Source organism: Gadus chalcogrammus, chromosome 11 (assembly GCF_026213295.1).
Source record: "Gadus chalcogrammus isolate NIFS_2021 chromosome 11, NIFS_Gcha_1.0, whole genome shotgun sequence".
Classification (NCBI taxonomy): domain Eukaryota; kingdom Metazoa; phylum Chordata; class Actinopteri; order Gadiformes; family Gadidae; genus Gadus; species Gadus chalcogrammus.
Window position 1 is genome coordinate 19,472,159 of NC_079422.1, and position 25,694 is coordinate 19,497,852.

The 25,694-nt window shown below is 45.9% G+C and overlaps 2 protein-coding genes and 1 long non-coding RNA gene across 7 annotated transcripts in view; 1 reads left to right on the forward strand and 2 right to left on the reverse strand.

The window, feature by feature from the left end:
• Positions 1-213: 213 nt before the first annotated feature.
• LOC130392222 (ectonucleoside triphosphate diphosphohydrolase 3-like) lies at positions 214-15,759 on the forward strand. 3 transcript variants are annotated; one of them, XM_056602685.1, is made up of 10 exons: positions 214-310; positions 4,387-4,527; positions 5,882-5,999; positions 6,576-6,735; positions 7,074-7,233; positions 7,982-8,209; positions 9,800-10,063; positions 10,897-11,007; positions 11,767-11,904; positions 13,306-15,759. In XM_056602685.1, the coding sequence occupies exons 2-10, from the start codon at positions 4,393-4,395 to the stop codon at positions 13,492-13,494; spliced, it is 1,503 nt and encodes a 500-aa protein (XP_056458660.1). In that variant the 5' UTR covers positions 214-310; positions 4,387-4,392; the 3' UTR covers positions 13,495-15,759. The 3 variants fall into 3 exon arrangements, with proteins under 3 accessions (XP_056458660.1, XP_056458658.1, XP_056458659.1); XM_056602683.1 differs by having other exon boundaries at positions 239-310; positions 4,390-4,527; XM_056602684.1 differs by lacking the exon at positions 214-310 and adding an exon at positions 1,139-1,265.
• LOC130392238 (uncharacterized) lies at positions 6,457-10,592 on the reverse strand. The gene is made up of 3 exons (XR_008896993.1): positions 10,345-10,592; positions 9,934-10,033; positions 6,457-6,727 (listed from the first exon to the last, which is right to left on the reverse strand). It is a non-coding gene; the product is annotated as an uncharacterized LOC130392238 (long non-coding RNA).
• LOC130392218 (RNA-binding motif, single-stranded-interacting protein 3-like) overlaps positions 15,205-25,694 on the reverse strand; it is a 162,597-nt gene continuing 152,107 nt past the window's right edge. The window contains exons 16-19 of one of the 3 annotated variants that reach the window (XM_056602676.1): positions 20,227-20,343; positions 19,739-19,825; positions 18,882-19,003; positions 15,205-18,312 (exon numbers count right to left, since the gene is read on the reverse strand). In XM_056602676.1, coding sequence (XP_056458651.1) covers positions 18,309-18,312; positions 18,882-19,003; positions 19,739-19,825; positions 20,227-20,343 — 330 coding nt within the window. In that variant the 3' untranslated portion in view covers positions 15,205-18,308. The remainder of the gene's footprint in view (positions 18,313-18,881; positions 19,004-19,738; positions 19,826-20,226; positions 20,344-25,694) is intronic. The other 2 variants (XM_056602678.1, XM_056602677.1) reach the window with 2 other exon arrangements.

Below are 25,694 nucleotides of genomic sequence, written 5' to 3' on the forward strand. Positions count from 1 at the left end.
TCCTCACAGGCAGATCAATGAGGAGCTACCAACCCTAGACCACTCACCGCTCTGCTCTCTCTCTCTCTCTCTCTCTCTCTCTCTCCTCTCTCTCTCTCTCTCTCTCTCTCTCTCTCTCTCTCTCTCTCTCCTCTCTCTCTCTCTCTCTCTCTCTCTCTCTCTCTCTCTCTCTCTCTCTCTCTCTCCCTCCCACCCTGTCCCTGAACCTCTCTCCACCACTCTCCCCTCTTCTCTTTCACTGCTGAACTTCTCCTTCACTGCTGAACATTCTCCCTGCTCCCACCCCAGGCTGCAGAACCTGCTCCAGAAGGTGAGTGACGTCCCACCGCGATGGGGAGATAGCGTGGCTCCATGCAGGGCCGCTGCATGTGTTTACTTGTAGGTCGAGGAGGATGTTTACCCAGGGCGTTGATCCACAGCATCGGTTATATAACTCCCTAACGAGTCCTCTCAGGCCCGCCACCTTGGCTCATGTTATGGAGACATCGCTGGGGGAGTCCCTTGACTACCTGATGCTTCAGAGGGGCTTGCTTCATCGGGCCGATAGGGAGACACACACACACGTGCGCGCGTGTGGTCCGCCTTCGAACTCCTACTGCTGCTGCTGTTGCAGTTTCTGTTGCAAGGCTTTCATGTGTACGAAGAACGACTGATCACATGTCAGTCTTTGACGGTGTATTTGTACAGTGTCGCTGCTGACCTCACCTGATATGCTGCATGCGTCTTTGCAGGTGTGCCTGTGTTTGGATGTGACTGTGTCTGTACATGTGTGTGTGTAGGTGTGGGTTTGTCTGAGTCTGTCTGTCTGTCTGTCTGTCTGTCTGTCTGTGTGTGTGTGTGTGTGTGTGTGTGTGTGTGTTTGAAAGCTTGTGTCTGTGGGTGTGTGTTTGTTTGGGTGTCAGTTTGTGGATGTGAGTGTGTGTTTGTATGTATGGGTGTGAGTGTGCATGTGTTCTTGTGTGTGCGTTTGCGTGAGTGTGTGTGCATGTCTACGCTTGTGCGCCTGTGTTTGATAATGGGAGGGTCCGTCTGTGCATGCGTGCGTGTGTTTGTGCGTGGTGCGTGCATGCGTCTGTCTGTGTGTGTTCGTTTCAGCCAAACTTGGGCAGAAAGGAAGCTTGAAAGAGGGGGGGAGGAAGCAGGAACAGGACAAAGTAATGGCGAGAAGCAATCGGTGTGGTCGAAACAGCGTTAGCCATTAGCCAACCGGTGCGGGAGTGCGTTGTTTCACGAGAACCGGATCCCCTCTGGACCCTGCTCTTAAGGTATCCCAGCGCCTTCCACTTAACGTCCCTGCCGAGGAAAAGATTGTCCATCGGCCATTAGTTAACATAGTTAACATACACTAGGAAACGTTAACCATATCACTGCCAATTTCAGCATCCCTTCCACCGTCTCCTTTGGGATTGAGGTAAAAATGATTTGATTCATCTTCAAAGCCAGGCAGGGGGTAGGTGCCTCCCCGACGCCTCACCCTTTCATCCCCCTACCAGCCCGCACCCAGCCTAGCATCCTGTGGCCAGGATCCTCGTCTTGTTTTGAAAGGCTTGGCTAAAAGATTAAGGAGATGAGCCTTCCTCCCCCTCGACCGCGGGCGGGCCGAGATACGGTCAGCCGGGTCGGCCGCCCGTTATAGTGTGGCTTAAGACCCATCTTTACACAGCGCCTTTTAGTGTGGGATGTTTTTCTTTAACTGCATTCTATCTGTGGTTTTAGGATTTACTGCTGTTGTTAGTGTATGCATATTATTATTTATTTGTGCTTTATTTTTTAGCAGTGCTTAACCTGCTTCTGACAGCTGTGATACAAATAATGTTTTTATGACTTATTTAGTCTAAAGCCCGTCAGGAGACACATTGGCAGTGCTGTACTGCCATAGTTATGCAGTATATTTGCAAGAGAGAGACAGAGAACAGCAGTGATAGGATGTATCAGTGCACAAAACCTCAATGCTTCAATGTAAACGTGAGAAGACGTTGATGTCGTGCCAGTTTGGTAACATGAGGTGAGGTTTGGAAGGCATTTCTGCCACATCCTTTTGCAGACTCAAGTATGCAAGCATTCTTACTTCTTCTTAATTATTACGCTGTCTGTAGCCAAGCACGCGATTTCAAAAGGAACCTGACTTTCATGTGCTGTTTGGACGTATGTTTGCACAGACATGTCTTTGCATGCCGATACATAAATATTTCTCTATGACTTTTTCGACATTTCAGTAAGTGACAGCACTTTCTGAAAATCAAATCTGTGTAACATTGGATTACATCACATAACATTACATTACAATCACGTTGGACATATAATTCTCCAATATGACCTCATTGTTGCAGGGCAAGATTTGAATTCCTGTCATACATTCCTTCACTCGCTCCCCTTCTTCGATGTCAGACGCCAACTACTGCGTATCCGGTCAGCACGTTCAATCACATCGCCTCGTGAGCTTTTGTCCCAGAATCCCTTTTTTCTCTCTCATAGTTGCTAGACATGTTTGAGTGACAGCTGACATTGTAATAGCCTAATCATGTCATTTAACCTTTGGAGCCTGAGAGTGTTCAAGTCCCATTAGCCGGTGATTGGGGTTGGGCAGAAAAACGAAGGACCCACCACATTCATGCTCAAGAGATTATCTCAGCATCTGTTGAAGCCTTCAGGCAGATTGTTTGTAAATCCTCAAGCCTCATAATAATCACTATCCTAACAGGGCCAAATGACTTGACTTATAGAATAACCTTTAAATAACACTAAAAGGACACATCACAAACGTCACCTGAGGACTAATCTGATAATTACACACAATTACATGTTTTTTGTAATAGCTGTTATTATGTCCGTGGATGAAAGGTGGCCATGGCACTTTGTTGAAACTACAGATGACCTTATGACCAAAATGGGAATAACAATTTCGTTACACTTGTCGTTTTTCTGGTGTAAGACTGGTGTAAGACCAGAACGAAATGACGCAAATCACAATCGCACAATATCAGGTGTGTGGACAAACACCAGATGATTCTGCCGGCCATCATCAAGAGAAACTACCGCCCAATCTTAGAGAAGGCTGGTGAAAGGATCAACATACAAAGCCTACACAAAACCGATGTTTAAACTGGAGAGGCTCACGTGATGGTGAACTGGCTTCCAAATGCACAGAGGTTATACTGTAGTAATTTGGAGTTATACTGTGTATGTCTATGTAGAGAAAAAGCTGATACCACATGAGTGAACGAAATCTGTTTAAACAGACACGCGTGACACGCGAGCACTGTTGGTTGGTGTTTTAAACCACAATTGCTAACTAGTGCAAAGAGAATGAACACAGAAAACAACATCATTTTCTGCACGAGTCGTGTAAGGACAAGGGGTCCAGAGTCCAGACATATTGAAACCATTGCATCATGGGGGTGTGGGGGGGTCACTGGGGTAGCATTTATCAACCCGACATGAGGAGAAACATGTGTGGTGAAATCAGGACGCAGGCTGGGCTCGTGATTTGGCTGAGGTACCACTGGCGTGTGAAGCATACTTCCTGTTACAGGAAGGAGGACATTAGACAATCGCACTATTCAAACCGAAACATAAACGCAGTGGTTTTAAGCAGCACGCAAACGTCCTAAATGACAGATGATAATAAAGAATAAATTCAGTAACGATAGAATACAAAATTAAGTAAAGGGTTAGGTTCAGAATTCCGAATATTTATTTTCGGAATATTTATTTTAATAATAGGCCTATATGATATTTTGAGGATGGGTTATCATTGTCAATGTTATTATTTAGATATTAAAGTGCAGTATGTTAATTGAGCGATTAAAGCAGGACAGACCTTCCGCATTGTAAAACTTCTTCTTCGACCTCCCTCTTGAATACCTCTCGGACCCTGAGGGCTTTGTCAGATTGTTTTCCTTCATACAGCTTGGCATGAGAAAACTCCCATCACGCAGTTCGCCACCTCCCTAAATACAGTTGTCACCTGAAACCGATACGTCTAAACCGGTGTTTGTGACTTTTACAATGTAATCCTTTGTTGACCCTTAAAAAGCCGCCTCCAGCTTGAGGTAACCAGCTCTTTGGCACCTGACAGAAAACAAGACATAAACCAGCCGTTAGTCACCTTGTGTTTTTCTAATCTTAACTTCAATCTCATCGTTTGGCTTGCCAACGGAATGAACTGGGCACAGTTCAAATGGGGGTAAGGGTGGTAGGGTTTACAGAGTCGAGAGTCAAGTGAGTTTTTTGCGACTTTTGCGGAAGATTTGATTCATGAATTGCAAAAGGGGTGATTCTGGTGACGCTTTAGGATAAATCCCTAGGCAACGTGGAACTCTTCATGACTGCTCACTGCAGCCCCCGGGATCAGGCTGGTTTTCTGACTGGGTTTCTCCTCGGCAGCAGGCCATGGCCTCCAAGAGGAAAACAGGCTGCCAGTGCCGTACGTTCTGGGTGGCGGTGCTGCTGCTGGCCAGCGTCTCGGCCATCATCACCATCGCCGTCATCCAGAGACACTGGAGGGTGCAGGAGTACGGTCTGGAGGTACGCATTCCCTCGTACACACACTCACAAGCACACACATGCACAAACACACACACATGCACAAACACACACACTCACATACCCATAGACGGTGTGTGTGTGTGTGTGTGTGTGTGTGTGTCCATGCATGTGTCAGCGTCCATATGTCTGTGTCGTATGTGTGTGTGTGTCTGCGTGCCCATTTGTGTGTGTGTGTGTGTGTCTTTGCATGTGCCTGCGTGTGCGTGTCCTTGGGTGTGTGTGTGTCTGGGCCTGTCAACTATGCAGGAAGCCAATAGCGGGGTTAGGCGGAGGGGTCAAGAGGGCAATCAGCTTGACTTCCTGTCTTGCTGAGATAATGTACATCGTAAACAGACGGCCGGCAGCAGGGCTGAGGAGAGCTGGAGAGAGAGCGGGGGGAGGGGCCTGCTGCATTCTGGGAATGTTTGCTATCCCACTATAATGCTCTTCTTCTGTGGTTGTGGTGTTGTTGGTGATGGTGGATGGCACTCAGTAAGCCTTAAAGGGGGGGATATTGTGCCACCAGGTATGAGTGGGTTAAGCCGTTACAAGCCGTTTGAAAATCTGCCTTTCCCTGTGTTTACAGTCACAAGTGGGCGCGTCCACCTAGATGTATGATGGATAGATAAGCAACATTTTCTGGGTAGGCCGGTAGACTGATCTATCCAGCAGACAGCTTGTTGGACACTCCCACACAGGGAAAGGCAGATTTTTAAACAGCTTGTAATGTTCACACCGGGTGACATAAAACCACCCTTTTAGCCTTTGACAGTTGAAAATATAAATCTGCCTCACTGCGGATGGTTCACCGGACCACCTGGTGGACCCCCACGGTGAATGCTGCAGGAGTTTAGCAACACTGCAGCTTCGTCATCTTGTGTCTCAATAAACTTTTATATGATGCTGCCCTTTTGTCCCTCATCTGTATGTCCGTCTGTCTCCTCCTCGTCCATGTCTCTGTCCGAGTGGATTACAGACATGAGCGCTATCGTCCTGATCCCCCCCCCCACCCCAACAAATCAGTGACTCCGCCCCTCTCCACTTCCCAACCATCGCTCAAAGCACACTTTACTAAAATGGCGTTCAGCACCTAACTGTCCTCAACTCGAAGTCCCTCTTTGTTCCCCTTTATTCATATTTAAATCCTTTACTGTAACATTTTTAATTAAATTTATAATTATCTTAGCATTATTAATTAAATTAATTTCGTTTCAATTGTATTGGTGTATTTCACCTTGTTGTAAAGCGTCTCAAAGAGCGTCTAGGAAAGCGCTTTAAAATGAACAACGTATGACGTTGTGGTATTCTTATTGGTAGAGTATCCTTGACTGACAGCCACTGCCTCCCCTGTCAGTACGGCATCGTGGTGGACTCGGGCTCCTCCCGCTCCACCGTGTACCTCTACCAGTGGCCCGGAGAGAAGAAGAACGAGACCGGCGTGGTGTCCGAGGTGCTCAACTGCAAAGTGTTCGGTGAGTAGATTTAGATAGATAGGTACGTTTATACACAACGCCATTATTGACCTGCTTCTCCCATTACCCCATGGAGTGTTTGTATGGATTCACCTGAACCCTTGCTGTCTGCAACACAAGGCCCTTTGCAAAGCAATACCGTCGATACATACAGTAGGTCTTTTATCTTAATACCACTGTTCCCTGCCATGGGCTTTGGGTTGGCAGGATGTCAGATCTGTAATCTTGCACGTCAGATTGTAGATTAATATCTGAAATCTGAGGGAAAGACGAAACTCATATCCGTGTCTCACTTTCGTTCTTGCTGTAGAATATCTCCAAACAGGAAACTAGGTATACCCCCCCCCTTGTAGCACAGGGTTCCAGCCCAGCCTCTGTGCCGACCCCCCCCCCGTCCCGTCCCGTCCCCGTCCCCAGACCTTCTGCTAGAACACACTAGGACTACTAGATAATCCCAGATCGTCATGGCTTTAATCTGGAGAAAGATACAAATTGTAGCATGTTTAGCAAGAGCGGAAAATTAGAAAGTGTCACCGGGTGTCGAACGTTGATGGGAGCTTGTCTTCGCGTCGCCAGGCAACGCCATCTCCGACATGTTGGTGGACGCGGAGAAGGACAAAGATACTTGGGCGTCCTTCACGGGATGCATGCAGAAGGTCACAAAAGAAATCCCAGTGGAGAAACGCCAGAAAACACCGCTGTTCCTGGGGGCCACCGCCGGCATGAGGCTGCTGAAGTAACAGAACCTATTTTTCATTATTGTTATTAAAGAATAAAATCGAAATAGCATAATTTTGTCTGAATTTGTGTTCGTTCATGAGACCATTCATCAATGCATGTATTGATCATCCGAAAAATGAACACTTTTACTGTAAGCACTATCAAATGTATGTATTCATCGTTTTCTATTGCGATAAAGGCTGCTGTGCTCCAGGCCATGCTAACGTTAACTAGCATAAAGCCTCCAACAGCCTTTTACAATCACTCACTTTACAATCGCTCACTTTACAATCGCTCACATGAACCCCTGACCGTGTCTCTAACCCCGTGTCCCTTTCTGATCCAACCCCTAAGTCAAGTGGACCAGAACCGATCGGACGAGGTCATCATCAGCCTCAAACAGTACCTCAAGGCCCTGCCCTTCGCGTTCAAGGACGCCACCATCCTGACCGGACAGCAGGAGGGCCTCTACGGCTGGGTCACGGTCAACTACCTCATGGGCAACTTTGAGGAGGTACGGTCAAGGCCCAGGCATGGTGGCCCCTGAAGACCACTGCATTTGCTTGATTCACAGATGCATGGATTTTCAGAGGCCTTAGCCATTCATCAAATGACAGAACAGTAATATTACATCAACATTGATGATAATGATAGTGTGACTGTCTGGGTCCTTTTTTTATTGTGCGATGGGATGTTTTCGTTTAATGGCTAAAACCGAAGCAGACTGTTCGCGTCTTCACCTGTTTTTGAAACTTGAGGTAATCTCTTTCACCTAGAATCCTTCTGACTCTTGAGATTTGCCTGAATGAGATTTGGCCCCAAAAATGCCATTTCCATTTCCAGGCCAACATCCAGACCAAAAAGGCGTGGCCTTCTCTAGTTTAAACCTATTCTATGCATGTTGTCGCCATAGAAGAACAGAACCTTCAATCTTTTTCGTGTGGGCGGGTCGCTAGAATCTGGAAGACTTTTATGAAACGTTTTATCCTCGAGAAACGTTGCACTTCCGAAATTCCGAAAGAAAACATACACTACAAAAAGTTTCCCAGTAAATGTACAGGACTGGGTACTAATACTGGAAGCAGTTTCGCCAGTAAGGTACTGTTTATTTACAGTATTATTACTGCATCATATCAATACAGTAGATTAGTGTTAGAACTTCGCTGTAAATCTACATCAAAGTATTACAGTGTACATAACGCAGCTTTGACTCGGGGCTCTCATTGGTGACCAACTAGAGTCTCCCCTCCTGCCCCCCACAGAAGACCCTGTTGAACTCTCTGTTCCATGCCGGGGGTGCCAGCACCGTGGGGTCCATGGACCTGGGCGGGGCCTCCACCCAGCTCGCCTTCCAGGTGGGCGAGGAGCTGAAGGGGGAGGACTTCCTGCCCGTCCGACTGTACGGCTACGACTACAACGTGTACGCACACAGCTACCTCTGCTATGGCAAGAACGAGGCCGAGAAGCAGATCCTCGACCGGATAATCAAGGTACGCCGGGTCTCGGACCCCACACCACCGGTCGCACGGCTGTTGGTCGTTGGCTGATTTATAGTGTGCGTGCGTGCGTGCGTGCGTGGGTGCGTGCATGCGTGTGAAATGAAACCAAACATGTTCCCAAATGGAACAAAGGGACGCACGGGATTAACTGTTAATTGGACGCACTGCAACCCTCACCGTAGTACGCAGGACAATATCAGTCGCCTAGGGCACCGAAACGGTCAGCGCCGGCCCTGCGTGTGCGTGTGTGTACGCGTGCGCGTGTGCGTGTGCGCGTGCGTGCATACGTGTCAGTGTATCTTCGGTACGTTTGTGGGTGGGCGTGTGTACGTGTGTGTGTGTGTGTGCAAGCGTGCATGCGTCTACACAGTGTTTTGGTTTACGCGTGTGTACGTGTGTGTACGTATTTTTGTGCGTGTGCGTGTGCACTTGTGACCATGGAGATGCATAGGGCATCTCTGCATTTAATACTATAAGACCATAAAATAAATCAACTTTATGGCAATGGATTTTTGCCTGGACTGCACTTTGTTGAAGTCCTTGTATGGAAAGTGTGAATAAGTGTGACGGATGTTTAGGCCGTGGGACCGAAGGGGCACGTCTCTGTTCACTGTGTGGAGACAACTCAGATGCATTAAGGGATGGTTAAGATCTCATGAGCACAACAAGGGGGAGTCCTTTCAGAGGGTAAATGGCCAAGAACGGTCCGGAATGATGCATGAATACCGCCAGAGTATTGATCTGGGGGTGAATTCTGTGGAGACTGTCTGGGTGGGGAAAATGCATTATATGGAAAGAGGGGGATTTTAAACAAATATCATGTTTGATACTTGATATGGTAGAGGGAGCAATACTATGAAGGCCGGGTCAAACTCTGCTGGCTCAGCAGGTCCTAAGTGCCTGAGCGTGACTCCAAGAGGCCCTGTTAATGTTAGGGTATAATCAACCCCAGTGCTTTCTGCTTGCATAAACATATTGTTGTTTGATAGGGAGGGGCGGGCTGGTTGTTGTAAAAAGTAAAAAGCGTGAAATAACTTGTGTGTGCGGGTAAAAACGCACTCCTTCACCGGCCATCCTCCCTTTGTTATTATGATGTCTCGTCTCCTTAAAGGAGAATACTGGTCGGAGTTATCAAACCATGGCTACTGTGTCTTCTGGCCTCAACAACACAACTAACAACCGGCTATCAGTATCATTTGGCTAAATTACGTACATTCGATTCCGCTACATAGCCACAAATGCCAAAAATGCACAAATCATCTTTTGTAAGAAATGTGTGTCGGTCGGTACAGTTTGTGGAGCACAAACTGTGGAATTGCCATACCAGTACTTCTACAATACTATTGCGATCATAAATACACTCTTATCATGTCAAAGACCAAAATGCTACATTGCCAGTATTTACATTTGTGGCAGGCTCACAGGAACCAGTTTCTCAGGCAGAATGGGCTCAACAAACCCATCTTCACAAACGACACGTCACGGCTGTCCTAGTGAAACCAGGAGTGTCGTAACTAGGGTCTGATCCAACGACCTGTGGCCCCCTAATCCAGTTGCTCCCCCCCCCTCACGTCGTCCTAGGCTTCCCCGGACCCCACCAACATCCAGAACCCCTGCTACCAGGAGGGCTTCAACGTGACCATCAAGGCCTCCGTCGTCTACAACTCTCCCTGCACCCAAACGCCCGACAACTTTGACCCCGACCAGCAGATCACCTTTGTGGGGAAGCCCGACTCAGACAGGTGCCGGGAGCTGGTCCGCGATCTGTTCGACTTCACCAACTGCACGGCGCAGGGCTGCTCCTTCAACGGGGTCCTGCAGCCCCCGGTCAAAGGGAAGTTCATGGTGGGTAGAGAACACACACACACACACACACACACACACACACACACACACACACACACACACACACACACACACACACACACACACACACACACACACACACACACACACACACACACACACACACACACACACACACACACACACGTTATTATCCGGGTAGTCAGCAGGCAACCTAACGTCTGTCCCTACGTGGTGCGCTGAACTCGAGGCATGTTCCCAGTCTTTCCCCGGGTGAGTGTGACCTTACCTATGTAGGGGGTCAGGTGAGAGGTACTCACCACAGGTCCACAGCCACCGTAGGCGAACAGCTCCGTGTCATGCCGCAGCGGCACCCCGTCTCCACCTGACCAGCCCGCGCTTTGTATCCAGTCCCCAGTGCATTTCCAACCAAAAGGTTTTCCTATGGAAGTCTTTTGACAGAAAGATGTGTCCGTCTTGTTAGTTCCTATATCCGAGTCTCGCCTGCAGAGAACCAACTCCAGAGACGCTCTCCTCAGTCTCACAACATGAGACTCCCCTGCAGCCTCAGCTGTTGCTATTTAGCGCTAATGAGCACCTCAACACCGCCCCCACATCTACATTTACATGTAGGGCATTTCGCAGACGCTTTTATCCAAAGCGACTTATAATAGGTACATTTGTCATAAGAAGTTAAACAATATTTCGCTGTCGGAGGAGTAAAGATGTTCATAGAACAAAGTGCAAGTACTAACCATAAGTACTCTAATGCTAACCCTATTCCTCATATCGTAACACACACCCACACATTCATAGCATGCGGAGGACGACCTCTGACCCCCGTGACCTGGTTGATAACCCTGTTCCCCCAGGCCTACGCAGGGTTCTTCTACACCGCCAAGGCGCTGCGTCTGAACGGCACCTCGGATCTGGATGTGTTCAACAGCACCATGAGGGAGTTCTGCCACACCAATAAAGAGATGGTGAGTTGGCCCAGTCAGCACCGACCACTCTGGGGGCAGAGGCAGGTGGCGACAGTAGAACCGGAAGGTTGTGGGACAAAAGGTGGGGTAAACAGCAGACCTCAATTAGTATTCATGTTTTTCCGTTGATGTGAGTCAGTGCTATGTATTAGCAGCTATAGCTGCTCAAATATTTACAACAGGTTAAGTTCCTTTGCTTACCTAGTTCTGGTTTAGTTTAAGTTATGTTTTCACACAAAATGCTCCTTGAAAGAAGTATATTAAAGCTAGGTTAAGCTATCTACTTAAGAATCATTTGTTATCAATTTGTTGAAATTACCTTTACATACCGACATCAATCAATAAATAAAAAAAACGACAATATTACGGTATCTCAGGTCATAATTGGACCGGCATAGTTCTGTCTACCTGTCTGTCTACCAACCAACCTAGCTACCTGTGTGCTCACTGCGCAAGGCTAGCATCTTCAACAAGCCTAGACAGACCTGCCGCTAAAGCTAGCGAGTAAGTCATCTGCCTGTGGAGGGCCTGAGGGGGAGGGGCGGGATTTATCCGATTGGATACTTTCAAAACCTACCTTACTCTGGCTGGACTCTCCAAAGCACCTACACAACAAGCTTTAACAGTTTTTGGCTTCACGAAAACGTGTGCGTTGTTTTATCGTGAATAATCCGGTGTTGGTTCACAGGTTTTTTGAACGTGCCAAACTGTTAATTGTGTCATTGTTTGTGTGTGTGTCTGTTGTGTCGTGTCGTTCAGCTGATTGCCAGCAGACCGGAGATCTCGGAGAGGTACCTCATCACGTACTGCTACTCTGCGCACTACGTCTTAACCCTGCTGGTCGATGGATACAAGTTTGACCCGGACACCTGGCAGAACATCGCCTTCGAAAAAGAGGTAGGAAACGCACAGAACATGACCTCACCTTCCGAAAAGAACACCAGTGAGGAGGGAAGGAATAATGGATAATAAAGACGTAGAGTAGGAGATTCACATTTTCATTTAGGCCACTTAGCAGACGCTTTTATCTAAAGCCAGCAGTCATATATACATTCACTCACCGACGGCGGAGTCAACCACGCAAAGCGACAGCCAGTTCGTCAGGAGTCGTGCTCAGGGACACCTCGACGCTAGGAGGAGCCAGGGATCGAACTAGCAATGTCTTGACTTGTAACTTTCTGTTACGAGTCAAGCCGCTCAGGGACACCTCGACGCTAGGAGGAGCCAGGGATCGAACTAGCAATGTCTTGACTTGTAACTTTCTGTTACGAGTCAAGCCGCTCTGGTCGTATTATCATCGTAAACATACGTTTTCTGGCCTTATTAGAAGTTAGCCTCAATGGCTTTGGTTGAGATGGTAGCAGGGCCCGAGTGTGAGTGCCCATCATAATGATGGATGTCCCCCACACCCGTTCAGCTGTCGAGCACACAAGTGGAGCTGAGGAGAACGCACACAAAAAGACAAGTGGACCAGTTATTCCCCTTTCTTGGGCCCCCGAGGTATGGAACGGCTTCTACAAAGGAGGCCCCTCAGACGTTATGAGTCATGACCAAAGGGACCGACCTCTTATATCACACACACAAAGCGGGCAACCAGGGTCTGCAGTCTGAGCCTCAACGTCAATGTTTCCACATAATTTGTGGTTCTTGTTCTGACTTTATTAGAAGAAAAAATGGTTTAATTGCTGGGAAACAAGGGATTCCCCCCCCCCGGTCTCGTGACAAATAGACATCGCTGCTGCTTGTACTCTTTCATGTCCTGGAATGTGAATAATGACAGCTAGGCCGTCCAGCGGAGGGAAAAGACAGACGGAAGGCCTGTTCTGTTTTTTTCACTGAAGTGACTCAGTGAGTCATATTCCACACTGTACGATGAGCTCACTCGATCATCAGCGCTGTGTGTGTGGCCGTTGAGTCTTTTTTCGGGAAACTGATAATAGCGAGATTTACACACAGATATGAGCGTTGGTTTGTGGATTGAGTGGTTAGTGTTTTTTTTTTTGTTATGATCTGCTCGAAACTTCTATTCGACTGTTTAATTTACAGCTACCAAGGAAAACAAACAATCCTCACAAAATCATAACCAAAGAACACTTTTTGTTTTTTCATGCAATCTCAACACATTCAACCTAAAGTGCAATGTAGCTCAACCACAACCTGATCTATCCAGCACACATCTAGGTGGACACGCCCACTTGTGATGTCAGAAGAGGCATATTTTCAAAAGAGCTTGTGACGGCTGATCACACTCACACCTGGTGGTGTGATATGTCCCCTGTAACGGCCTCTCTTGTGCAGGTGGAGGGGACCAGCCTGGGCTGGAGCCTGGGCTTCATGCTGTCCATGTCCAACATGATCCCCTCGGACGCCAAGGAGATCCTGCCCATGGCCAACCCCGTCTTCGCAGGCCTCATCTTCCTTTTCTCGGCACTGATGATCATCACCGTGGTCTTCCTCTTCATCATGCTCATCCGCACATGCTACTGACCACACACGCACGCACATGCACGCACACGCACACACACACACACACACACACACACACACACACACACACACACACACACACACACACACACACACACACACACACACACACACACACACACACACACACACACACACACACACACACACATATCTCTCCCTGGTCCGGAACCCTTACCCACTAACTCAGGCATGACATGGACAGAAAGAATGGTCTACCCCCCCGTCCTATAGACAGACAGCAATGCTGGTTGTGTTACAGAAGCATGTGGTAAATACTACTTACTTATGGTGACTGTATGTTTATTATTGTGTTCAACACATCGAGATGTATATTTGAGTCAAGGCTTGGAATGAAATGCTTATCTACAAAGGAAAGGAAACAGTTGACAAGAATGAGTCTTTTAGTCAGACTTTACAGTCTTAGCTTCGTGTTTGATTGCTCTTGCCTGGAATACGGAGTTTAAGAGAATACGTTGTTCCGCAGAGAAGAAGAGGCACCACACTTAACATCTGAGACAAGATGATGCAAGTGGTTCAGTATGTGAGTGATCACTCCTTAATGGTTTGTAGCATGTACAGTTAGCTTGCGCTTTGGGGAGATGGAGTTGTTTTGAAGGCAACAAGTGCACATGTACACGTACACGCACACACATATACACACACACACACACACATACACACACACACATAGATACACACACATAGATACACACACACACACACACACACACACAAACACACACGAGTGCACTAAAAGTCTTTGTTTGTATATATTTTCATCATTATATTTACTTAGAGGAATGTTGTTTCATAATGTCCCTTTTTCAATGTGTGTAGACAATGATATTATTTCAGTACATGACAAACCATCTGCAAAAACGACAATACCATCAGGAAAAGTATATGCCAGTTCTAGCGAGCAGCACTTATATTTATAGAACACAATTTGTTCAAAATTGCAACCCTTGTGTGTGTTCTTTTTGATTATTTGAAAGAAGTTTGTTTTGTGGATATGGAGATTAAATGAAGACAACTGTATCTGGTCTGCTGTTACAGGGATTATATATTTTATGAAATAGGATAAAATATACATGATGAGGTTAAAGGGGACATATTATACCACCAGGTGTGAGTGTGATTAGCCTTACAAGTCGTTTCGAAAATCTGCCCCATATGACATCACTAGTGGGCGTGTCCACCTAGATCTGTGCGTGATAGATGAGCATTGTTTACTTCAGTCCACCTGGTAGGCTGGTAGATTGATCTATCCAGCACAGATCTAGGTGGACACGCCCAATAGTGATGTCATATGGGGCAGATTTTCGAAATGGCTTGTAGGCTAATCACACTAATACCTGGTGGTATAATATGTCCCCTTTAAGAGTTTAGGCCAATTGTCTACTTTATTTTAATACAGTATAGGATTTATTACTTTATTTATATGACCAAAATATAAAGTTTGATCAAATTTAAAAAGAAAGATTAAGATTTCGGAGGATATGAAGTATTCTGATCAACTTGATGTGCAATGTTGTGACTCCGATACAGCACACACTCCAATGCATATCTCAGTCTCAAAAAACATTGAAATATGAATTAAACAACATAAAATAGATACAAATAATAAACTGTACTCAAATGCCCGAACTAAATCTTGAGCATATTTATTATGCAAATGTTTGAATTGATATAAACGTAGATGAAAAATGCATGGTGTGGCTGGTTTGTTGTTATTATGCATCACTTAGGAATCATTATGAAACGGATGGTTCTTGAAGATGTTGTTGGGCTTGTACATGTTCTATCTTATAAAACAGTAGGTACTGTGTATTGTGCTCACATTTTGTTTTATACTTCACTTTAGCTCAATGAGAAGAGAGCTTTAAGAAAGATATCAGCAATACACTTTTGCCCCCACCCATTCTTAATACAGACTTCATTCGTGATTTGATTGACCTGTGATCGGTTTTTATGATAATTAATGCAGTTTAATACAGTGACCTCTAGTGGTAAGTCGGCACAACGCTGAGCAAAAACACCCAGACCGGTGTGCTTTTAAACCTTTTTTTATTGAAAGACTTAAAAAAAAAAGAAACAAGTGACAAACAAACTACAGCAACATCCACTTGTTCTACAGACACTCTCAGAATCACAATTTGAAAGACATGGGAGGCATATGACCGAAGCAAATAAAAAAATATCATCAAAGTATTTCTGTGGCAACTTTTTTTTTTAAGAGCTGTACAAAAGGTTCTCATAAATACTCCTCTACTTTTTTCCCCCAAGCTTATCTTTAACTCGTTTACCTTTCCTTATCAGTCAATAATTTATCCCCCAGAAGAGTTCCACTGCTCCTGCATGATTTTGGTTGAACTGTGTTATGCATTCCATTTTTCTTGTGATACCTTTCCTGTCATTTGAGGGCCAATGGGACAGGTGGGAGGGTCCCGATGTGGGCGTGGCCGAGCAGACAATCAGGTCTCTGTTTCAACTGCACAAAAGACAAGCCCTAGACCACTTGAACCTTCAGGATGTTACGTCATGCCACCACCCCACAGCCAGCCATGTCCATGTACACACACATGGTGTATGTGGTGATATACAAACATGTCATTCATGAATCAATGTAGGCTACACGGACCATGCTTTACACGAGAGATAACGGTCAAACAATGTGTTAGCTTTTGTGTGCAATTTCCATATTTCTGAAGAGACATCACCTAAGCATTTGTGTGTGTGTGTGTGTGTGTGTGTGTGTGTGTGTGTGTGTGTGTGTGTGTGTGTGTGTGTGTGTGTGTGTGTGTGTGTGTGTGTGTGTGTGTAAGCGATGGGGGAATCCTTCTATGTGAAACAGCTCTCTCACACCCCTCAGCAATCGGCCTCCCTAGACTGAATCACGTTAATAGCAGCGTGGACAACAGTAAAAACAACTAAAGAAAGAAATTCGGAAGGAAAGGAAGAGAGAAGAAGCGAAACAAAGATAAAAATACGTTTTTCTGCCTATCCTTGATTTTGATACACCACACAGAAGACAATGCCGTAAAAAAAAAAAAATAATAAAGGGGGCAAAACAAGATATTTGAAGAGAATCTCTTGCAGGCAGCTTCCAATGAAATTAGGAGGACAGGGCGTATCTGATGGTGTGAAATTGTCAAGACGTATACAAGAGATCCAATTATTCAGATGTGCTGCTCTGCTAAATCTGCATTTTGAGAGGCAGAATTTGTGACTTCAAACAAAATCAATGGAACTTCGACTTTTATACTCAAATACATATGCCACATACTAATATATTAATTTCAGTAATTGCTCACAGGGTAAAACCGTGCTTTACATTTTGACATGGGGCCTGTTCTCTTTAGTGCGTATAGAGCGCCTGTCTGGAGGGACACATGGACGGTCCACTTCTACAGTGGCCTCTATGCTGGTGTGTTCCCGCCATGGGACATACCGATCAGGGGGCGTGGCCTACGATCAGTTGGTCAACAGTAAGTGGTGTCAATGGGTAGGCAGTCACACAGTTCTGGATTAAGCACATCAATTTGAAAGAAGCTCGCTTTTTTTTTTCCACCCCACCCCGATAGATTCAAAAGAAACACGTTTCTTGCTGAAGAGCACCTGTGGTTCGTTTGGCCACCCGGACACGAGGCTATGGAATAACGTTACCAAGGAAACGTCGCCGGGTGGGCGCAGCAGCACAGCATGGGGTGTCTATGTTGGTACGGTATACATCTGGTTGAAGCCCATCGTTACGTGAGGGGCGTTCTCTGTCGCCATTCAAAACATAAAACATGCCAATAACATGACTATATCTGGTCTTGTTGTCATGTGGGAGTCATTGACAGTCTCACGTTTCGCTGGCTGAAAAGAAATCGACCAAAAAAGTGTTTTTCCTTGATCTTTGGTATAAAACACGTCACATATATCTTGTTTGACTGTTCCCCTACAAGGATTGCCCTCGGACATATCCACTCGTTTTGAAACCATTTTGACTGCCCCATTCAAAAGTAAAACTATAAAAACACCAATGCGATGATCAAACCAGCTGAGCTGCATTTCACTGAGGCAGGAGTCTCCCCAGACATGTCTATCCGAGCTCTCATAGTGTACTGTACAACATATTTTTTTTACTTTGCCTCATACAAATAGAGCCTTTTCCTGTACAGTTTTGTTTTTCACCTCTGTGGCTTAACTCTTTCTTTCTGGTTTTGAACAAATTTCAACCAGTTTGACTTTTTTCCCCTGTCCCCAATTCCACGAAAATTAAGGCAATAAAGATTTAACATTTAGATTCTATAAAACAACAAATAACCCCCCAAAAAGGTGTAAATGATGTAGCTGAATATCAAAGGAAGACTTTTTTTTTCTCTCTAGACTTTACTCGACTGTTTGGTAATTTAAAAAAAAGTCTGAATCTACCTGCACATTCAAATGTTAGCTTTTTTTTTACTTCCTGTACAGCTTGTCAGTCTGTTCCCTCCCATTTCCTGTCCCCGTCGGAGGTCAAGTCGGGTCTCAAATTGAGAAAACAAAAGTTGCACAACACCCCCGAGCCCCAAAAAATCTTTAATTTTCATGATGTTTTGTCCTCAGAGTTCAGTGTCCCATGGATGGGTTTTATTTGTATTTTTTTTCTTTTTATTTATTCATAGATCTTTACTTGTATTTTTCTTCGATGACTGTGCAAAGTGGAAGCATTCCGTCCCATAGTGTTGTCTGTCCGTCTTTCATGTTAGTTTTCTGCTCTGTAACCGAAGCAGAGTCCTTCTCTCACGGCAATGCTGTGTTGGTGGTTCCTACTGGCCTTCGGTTTACCTAAACACAGTCCAGAGAGGAGATCAACATAGACCCAGGAGACACCAGTGGGTTAAAGGCTGACGCAGAAACCAACGTGGGTCCAAGAAAACAAAGTGAAAAATAGTTGTTATTTTATATATTGAAGGGGTCGTATTGTGCCACCAGGTGGGAGAGGGATAAACCGTTAAAAGCTGCTGGAAAATCTGCCTTTTCCTGTGTTTTAGGGACATCACAAGTGGGAGTGTCCACCTAGATGTATGCAAGATAGATCAGTCTACCAGCCTACCCAGTGGACCTGAGCAGATGTTGCTTATCTATGGATCATACATCTAGGTAGACACACAGGATAATCCGATTTTCAAATGGCTTTTAATGGCTAATCAAACTCACACCTGTTTGCACAATATCGCCCATTTAACGGTAAGGATACAGATTGATAATGAATAATAATTGACGATAGAAGACAGATTGAAAAAGAAACCCAGATTGAAAATCAAACACAGAGAAGGAGAGCGAGTAGGCGAGACCGAGATAGACAGGAGTGCCAACAACAACAACGGCTCCGTACTCATCAGCTTCAGACTCACTTGGTCTGTTGGTAGACGTAGGCCGCGTGCTCCCCGCCGCCGTCCACCGCCAGCGCCTGCTGCCCGGCGCCGTCCTGCGAGGACTGGGGCGCTGTCTGCGGAGAGGCGTCCGTCACCATGCCCTGAGGAAGCCCACAAACGGTCACTCCCATGTCGACGTGGAGGCCCAGATCCACAGAGATCCAGGGCTTTTATTTTTTTATTATTCATTAAAAAAATATATAATATAGTGTAATAGTGGTTTTTTTATTCATATTTATTATATCTGTGTTTTGGACGGGCAGAATAGAATAATGGCCAGAAAGAATAATGAATGCACCTAGCCAAACTGTAAACAGGCTCGACCCATCCAGTAGCGGATTCGCTCTCGGTTCCTGTACATTTGGGGCCGTAATCGCAATACTGCCCCCTTGTGTGAGAAACCCTATGATGGACAAGTGCTAGCTCTTTGTTTGTGACTAGTAATGTCCCCACCTTTCATGCTGTATTAAGGAATTTTATGTACAAATTTATGTGTCGACTTCTAGAGTCAAAAAACAAACTAATAATTGCACTCACTGACACTAAACAGAGTGATACAAGGTACTCCTCTGGGTTGTGGAAACATTGGAATCGATGCTTATATGTATTTTAATCTGTGCGACCTCGTATTTGTATTGTAATTGTGTAATTTGTATTCTTGTCTTGTAAATGGAACTTCGAGTCCGGAATAAAGTATTCATTCATTCAAACCCACAGATAAATCGCCCCTATCCGATCTGTTTTCCGGGCCAGTCTCTCCCCAGAAGTGGTTGCAATAAGTCGCTTTGGATAAAGGCGTCTGATGCAGGCCCTGAGTGTGAATGAGCAGGTCGTACCTCCACAGAGATGGCGGTGGCGGGCACGGCAGTGTACTGGGGGATGTAGGTTCCTTGCATAGGAGCAGCAGCTGCGGCCGTCATGTACTGCACACAGATGGGGGTAAGGTAAGGTTAAGTACACAGAGACAACACCATAGGCAACGTGGACGCCCAGCAGATGTCAGTTTACAGAGAAGGAGAACATCAAGTAGAGAGGTAAAGGGGGTCTGAGCTTGAGTGCGTCTGATTTTAATTGCATGCAGCTATATGAATGTACGATTACTCCAAGACATACAAGGTTTGCAATTTCTAGGATTTTGGGTGCATGTTTGAAGTAGGAATATGCCGTTTGAGTATTTTAATTCATTTACTTTCTTGGATAATGTTGGATTATTGTTGATCATGTTTAAGAATATGGGACTTCTCAGCACATTTGGTCTGGGCATTATTTATGATGTAACGTCATACACAGGGAGGACATATCGTGGACAGCGGAGGGGACTCACGGTGCCGGAGGTACCCATGGAGAGGTGGCTCATCTGCTGGGTGAGGGGTGCCATGAGGCTGGAGGGCTGCAGGGACAGACTGGAGTCAAGGGCGGCCGACGGGGCGATCACAGCACCCTGCATGAGAGAGAGACAGAGAGAGAGAGAGAGAGAGAGAGGTAGAGAGAGAGGTAGAGAGAGAGAGAGAGAGAGAGAGAGAGAGAGAGAGAGAGAGAGGGAGAGAGAGAGAGCGAGAGAGAGAGAGAGAGAGAGAGAGAGGGAGAGAGAGAGCGAGACCGTTGGTTTAATCACAGAGTGTATACAAACCAACTGAAACCAGTCACACTTGACCTCCTTCACTTCATAAGTCCTGTATGTGTGTGTGTGTGTGTGTGTGTGTGTGTGTGTGTGTGTGTGTGTGTGTGTGTGTGTGTGTGTGTGTGTGTGTGTGTGTGTGTGTGTGTGTGTGTGTGTGTTTGTGTGTCCAGTGGGCCTGTGAGTGGCTCAGGGATGCCCATAGCTCTGTTCTCATGTATCTGTCTTATAGGACATAACTTGTAACAGTCAAGAGACCGTTACAAGTTGTGGGCCTCTAAGAGGCCCACACTGACAACACACACCACCACACCGCACCAACCAGCCAGACGCACGGTCACTCTGTCATTTTCCACCACAAGCCCCAGTCGTCGTGTATCGAGCCGACGACCTGGCCGGCCAGACGCGATGGAGTCGCACACCTGGTCGGCCAGAGGAAGCTTTGCACTCCCCTCAGGGAGGAACAAAAACTGATGGATGCTGTGCTCCGGGTGTTTACACCCAGAGTTGGCCGGCCAACATCTTGATGCGGGGTGCTGGGCTGTCTCCTCTCTTTTGTTGTGAACGGAGAGACGGCGCCGCGAGCCAAGCGCCCTCAGTCCTGGGGCCCGCCAATGGAAAGCCTTCCTGGAAGCCGATCAATTTCATTGATGAATGGTGATTGTTCCTCTCGGGGGGTTTTTGCACGCACGGACACACGTACACGGGGATGTAGATTGTTGTGGTTGTTGTGGTTGGAAAATGATTGTGATGGATGAGATGTAGCCACACACCCGCGTGGACACACGCTGACCATGTGCACACACGCGCACCCACGCGAGCGCACACGCATCCACACGTACACAACATCTTTAAAAGCCATGTGCACCCCCTGTTGGAAGCAGAGAGAAAGAGTAGACTTCAAGTGACGAGGGTGCTTGTTTCTGTTACAGTCATGAGTGTTGATCAGACTGTCTCTGGGTCTCTACCTTAGAGTCATGAATGTTGATCAGACTGTCTCTGGGTCTCTACCTTAGAGTCATGAATGTTGATCAGACTGTCTCTGGGTCTCTACCTTAGAGTCATGAGTGTACAGACAGACTGTCTCTGGGTCTCTACCGTAGAGTCATGAGTGTACAGACAGACTGTCTCTGGGTCTCTAGAGTCATGAGTGTACAGACAGACTGTCTCTGGGTCTCTACCGTAGAGTCATGAGTGTACAGACAGACTGTCTCTGGGTCTCTACCGTAGAGTCATGAGTGTACAGACAGACTGTCTCTGGGTCTCTACCGTAGAGTCATGAGTGTACAGACAGACTGTCTCTGGGTCTCTACCGTAGAGTCATGAGTGTACAGACAGACTGTCTCTGGGTCTCTAGAGTCATGAGTGTACAGACAGACTGTCTCTGGGTCTCTACCGTAGAGTCATGAGTGTACAGACAGACTGTCTCTGGGTCTCTACCGTAGAGTCATGAGTGTACAGACAGACTGTCTCTGGGTCTCTAGAGTCATGAGTGTACAGACAGACTGTCTCTGGGTCTCTACCGTAGAGTCATGAGTGTACAGACAGACTGTCTCTGGGTCTCTACCGTAGAGTCATGAGTGTACAGACAGACTGTCTCTGGGTCTGTTACAGTAGTCATGAGTGTACAGACAGACTGTCTCTGGGTCTCTACCGTAGAGTCATGAGTGTACAGACAGACTGTCTCTGGGTCTGTTACAGTAGTCATGAGGAGACAGACAGACTGTAATTGGGTCCCTCCCATGACAACGACGATTCTCCTGCTGCCAGTTAAGACACGCCACCCATGGGAATACTCACTCAACTGAGATCACACACGCATACGCACACACACACACACACACACACACACACACACACACACACACACACACACACAGACAAGCAAGCAAGCACATGCACACGTGTACACATACACATGCACTGAGATCACACACACAAACGAACAACACATAGACAAGCGCGTACGCACATGCACACGCACACATACACATGCAGTGAGATCAATGACAAAGACACAAGCACGCACACACAACAAAACACATGCACTGAGATCCCACAAACATACATGCACACATTCCCTAACCCTGATTGATTAATACACTGACTGTCCAATCACATACACACACAACCGTCATACACAAACTGACATATTCACACACACACACACACACACACACACACACACACACACACACACACACACACACACACACACACACACACACACACACACACACACACACACACACACAGACAGACCGACTCAACACCACTTCGGATCACACTGGCTCCCTGCCTCGCGTTGGATCCAGGTAATGTTTTCCTTTCCCTTCCCCAACCGCTCTGTCCTGACAGGCGTGGCGACAGACCATGGAAAGCTTTTTTGCGTATTTAGACAGCCCCTTGAAAAGAACAAGTCAAAACAAAACCACCAGAACACACACACACAGGCGCACACACACACACACACACACACACACACACACACACACACACACACACACACATACACGCAATCAAACACACACACACACACAATCAAACATACACAATCACACACAAACGCACACACTTAATCACACACACACACACACACACACACACACACACACACACACACACACACACACACACACACACACAATCAAACATACACACACACACACACAATCAAACATACACAATCACACACAAACGCACACACTTAATCACACTCACACACAATCACATACACCCACACACACACTATCACACACACACACACACACACACACACACACACACACACACACACACACACACACACACACACACACAAATACACATGCGTGTGGGTGTGGGTGAGTGTCTGTGCCAGCACGTTTGCCAACATGTTGTCAGCGCGACCGTTTCAACACGCACACCGTGCCATACGAGAGGAGACGCCGCGTTAATAGAGGAGGATTATTATTAATCTCTGTTCTCATGAGTTCATGGAGTTCTGGATGGAAGTCCAGACACCCACACCCAACACACACCCACTCACTCCTAGAGAGGGTGTTTCTGTGTTTTAAATCTGTATTTGTAGTGCTGTGTAGTGTTTACCATGGCAAGGCTGGCTGTTGGCCTCTGATGTGGGATGTCGACAAACGCACACAGCCAAAGGGCTTTTATTGAAATATACCAGGGTGAGAGGGATGCATGGGAGGGATGTTATAGAGGCAGCTCACAGCCATGATGTTAGTCAGTGTAAAAGCCATTGAACTTTATATATTGAACTATAACAGAACAGCGTTGAATTGATAACATTTAAGCATTATACTTTTTAAACTACCAAGGTCATCTGAATGTATTTGTTTCGGTTTCTCCTCTTAGTAATTCAAATATGGCATTTTGGGTTGTAACATTTAAAAACAGGATTTCATTTTTTTTTCCTGATGCTCACTAATGCAGATAAAACATTTTGAGTTGAAGATATTAACAATACAATGTTCATTTCTCATAGTCCAGTCTGCAAAATATGGATCCAAAAATATGCATATTCAAACTCTTAAGCTCATCAATATTGCAAATCATCAATGTTAATTGGGCATCAACCGATATTATGATACAATTTATGCATTTAATGTTATGCCAACATAATTGGAAATGTAAATTAGGCGGAAATTCTCAAAAAGGTGGTGATAGTCATGGGTTGAAATAACTGGACCATATAATTAAATAAGTATTAAGTCTATAGTTATTTCCCCTGGGGGAAGAGCAGCCATTATAGCTGTTTCCTGTGTTCAGATGGTTTTTGAACCCCTGAAAACCCCCTGCGCTTACTGAGCTCTGAGGTTGAATAAACATAACTGACACATTCCAGACAACTGACCAGAGCCCTGCCATTCTTCCTGTTGGCCATCTTTGGGTTTAATTGTCAAGCCTTCTTAGTTGATCACATGACTTGCAGAACGTGCCCTGATAGGCCAGCAGTGTGTTTGATTGCATTCAGACTTGATTGCTTAGGCCTCTCCTTGCTTCTTTATTTTTTTTGTCAATTTTTTTTTATCCTTATTTTGACCACTTGGAAATTAGAGCAATTCATTTCTTATTTTTTAATTTCTGTAACTTACTACTTTGTATCTGAATGAGTGAATATTTTTAAAAGATATTTGAAATTGTTTTTTTGAAATGGTAGCACTTGAAATGCCATATTTGAATTTCAAAGAATTCAAGACGAATACATTCAGATTACCTTGTTTTCAGTATATTAATGGATATTATATATTATTAGAGTATATTATATCTAGGTTAGGAATTCAAAGCTGTTTAATTTCAATATACCAAATTAAATTGCGTTAAAAATGTCAAAACATTACAGCAGTGATTGGCTTTCATAGATGTTGCATGCATTGTAAACACAGACATGTAAGAAAAAACAACATGCATACACAATATCTGGGATCCAAACCAGAGGGGATGTCCGTGTGTTACCTTTCTGAGGGCTGAGGTACCAACTGGGCTGAGTTTTACCTGACAAAACCTCTCTCTCTCTCCCCTTATTTGTCTGCATAAATTGGATTTAACCATGGGGAATGTTTTGCCTGAACGAGCCAGTCTTCTGTGTGTGGTGTTGCAGTCATAGCTCAACCCCTCCCCCCCACCCTCCCGACCTACTTTGCCAGTCTTGCCCTGCCTTCCTCATAAGGTTAATTCATTCATTTTCTGGTTGGTGGGGGCCTCTACGCCTGCCTGGTTCCCACCAAGGGAGAACAGTGTGTGTGAGTATGTGTCTGTGTGTGTGTGTGTGTGTGTGTGTGTGAGCGAGAGCAAAGAGCGAGCAAGCCCGACAGCGAGAGAAGAGAGCGAGCGAGCCCGACAGCAAGAGAGAGAGAGAGAAAGAGAGAGATAATGTGCTGTTAGGCATACACGCATGTACACAAATGTAGGTGAAGCACATTTGCATCTTTCACGACCCATCTCCACCATTGTTCTATGATGCACTCCATGACGTTGTGGATTCATGTAGAACCAAAACCGTTGCACCTCAGGCGCAAACACTGGGGTTCCCCCAGGCCGAAGGCGTGTTTATTACCTTGGCAGAGATTTTTAAAGACGTAAAACTAAGCCTTCATGAGGTGACTCAATTCGAGATCGAAACCGAGCAGGACAGTGTGTGTGTGTGTGTGTGTGTGTGTGTGTGTGTGTGT

What these genes read in the sequence shown, in the direction of transcription:
- LOC130392222 (XM_056602685.1), top strand. Translation starts at nt 4,393, where the DNA reads ATGGCCTCCAAGAGGAAAACAGGCTGCCAGTGCCGTACGTTCTGGGTG. An exon ending in GCTCAACTGCAAAGTGTTCG is followed by an intron (nt 6,000 to 6,575) that starts GTGAGTAGATTT and finishes TCGCGTCGCCAG; the next exon opens with GCAACGCCATCTCCGACATG. An exon ending in TCCTCGACCGGATAATCAAG is followed by an intron (nt 8,210 to 9,799) that starts GTACGCCGGGTC and finishes ACGTCGTCCTAG; the next exon opens with GCTTCCCCGGACCCCACCAA.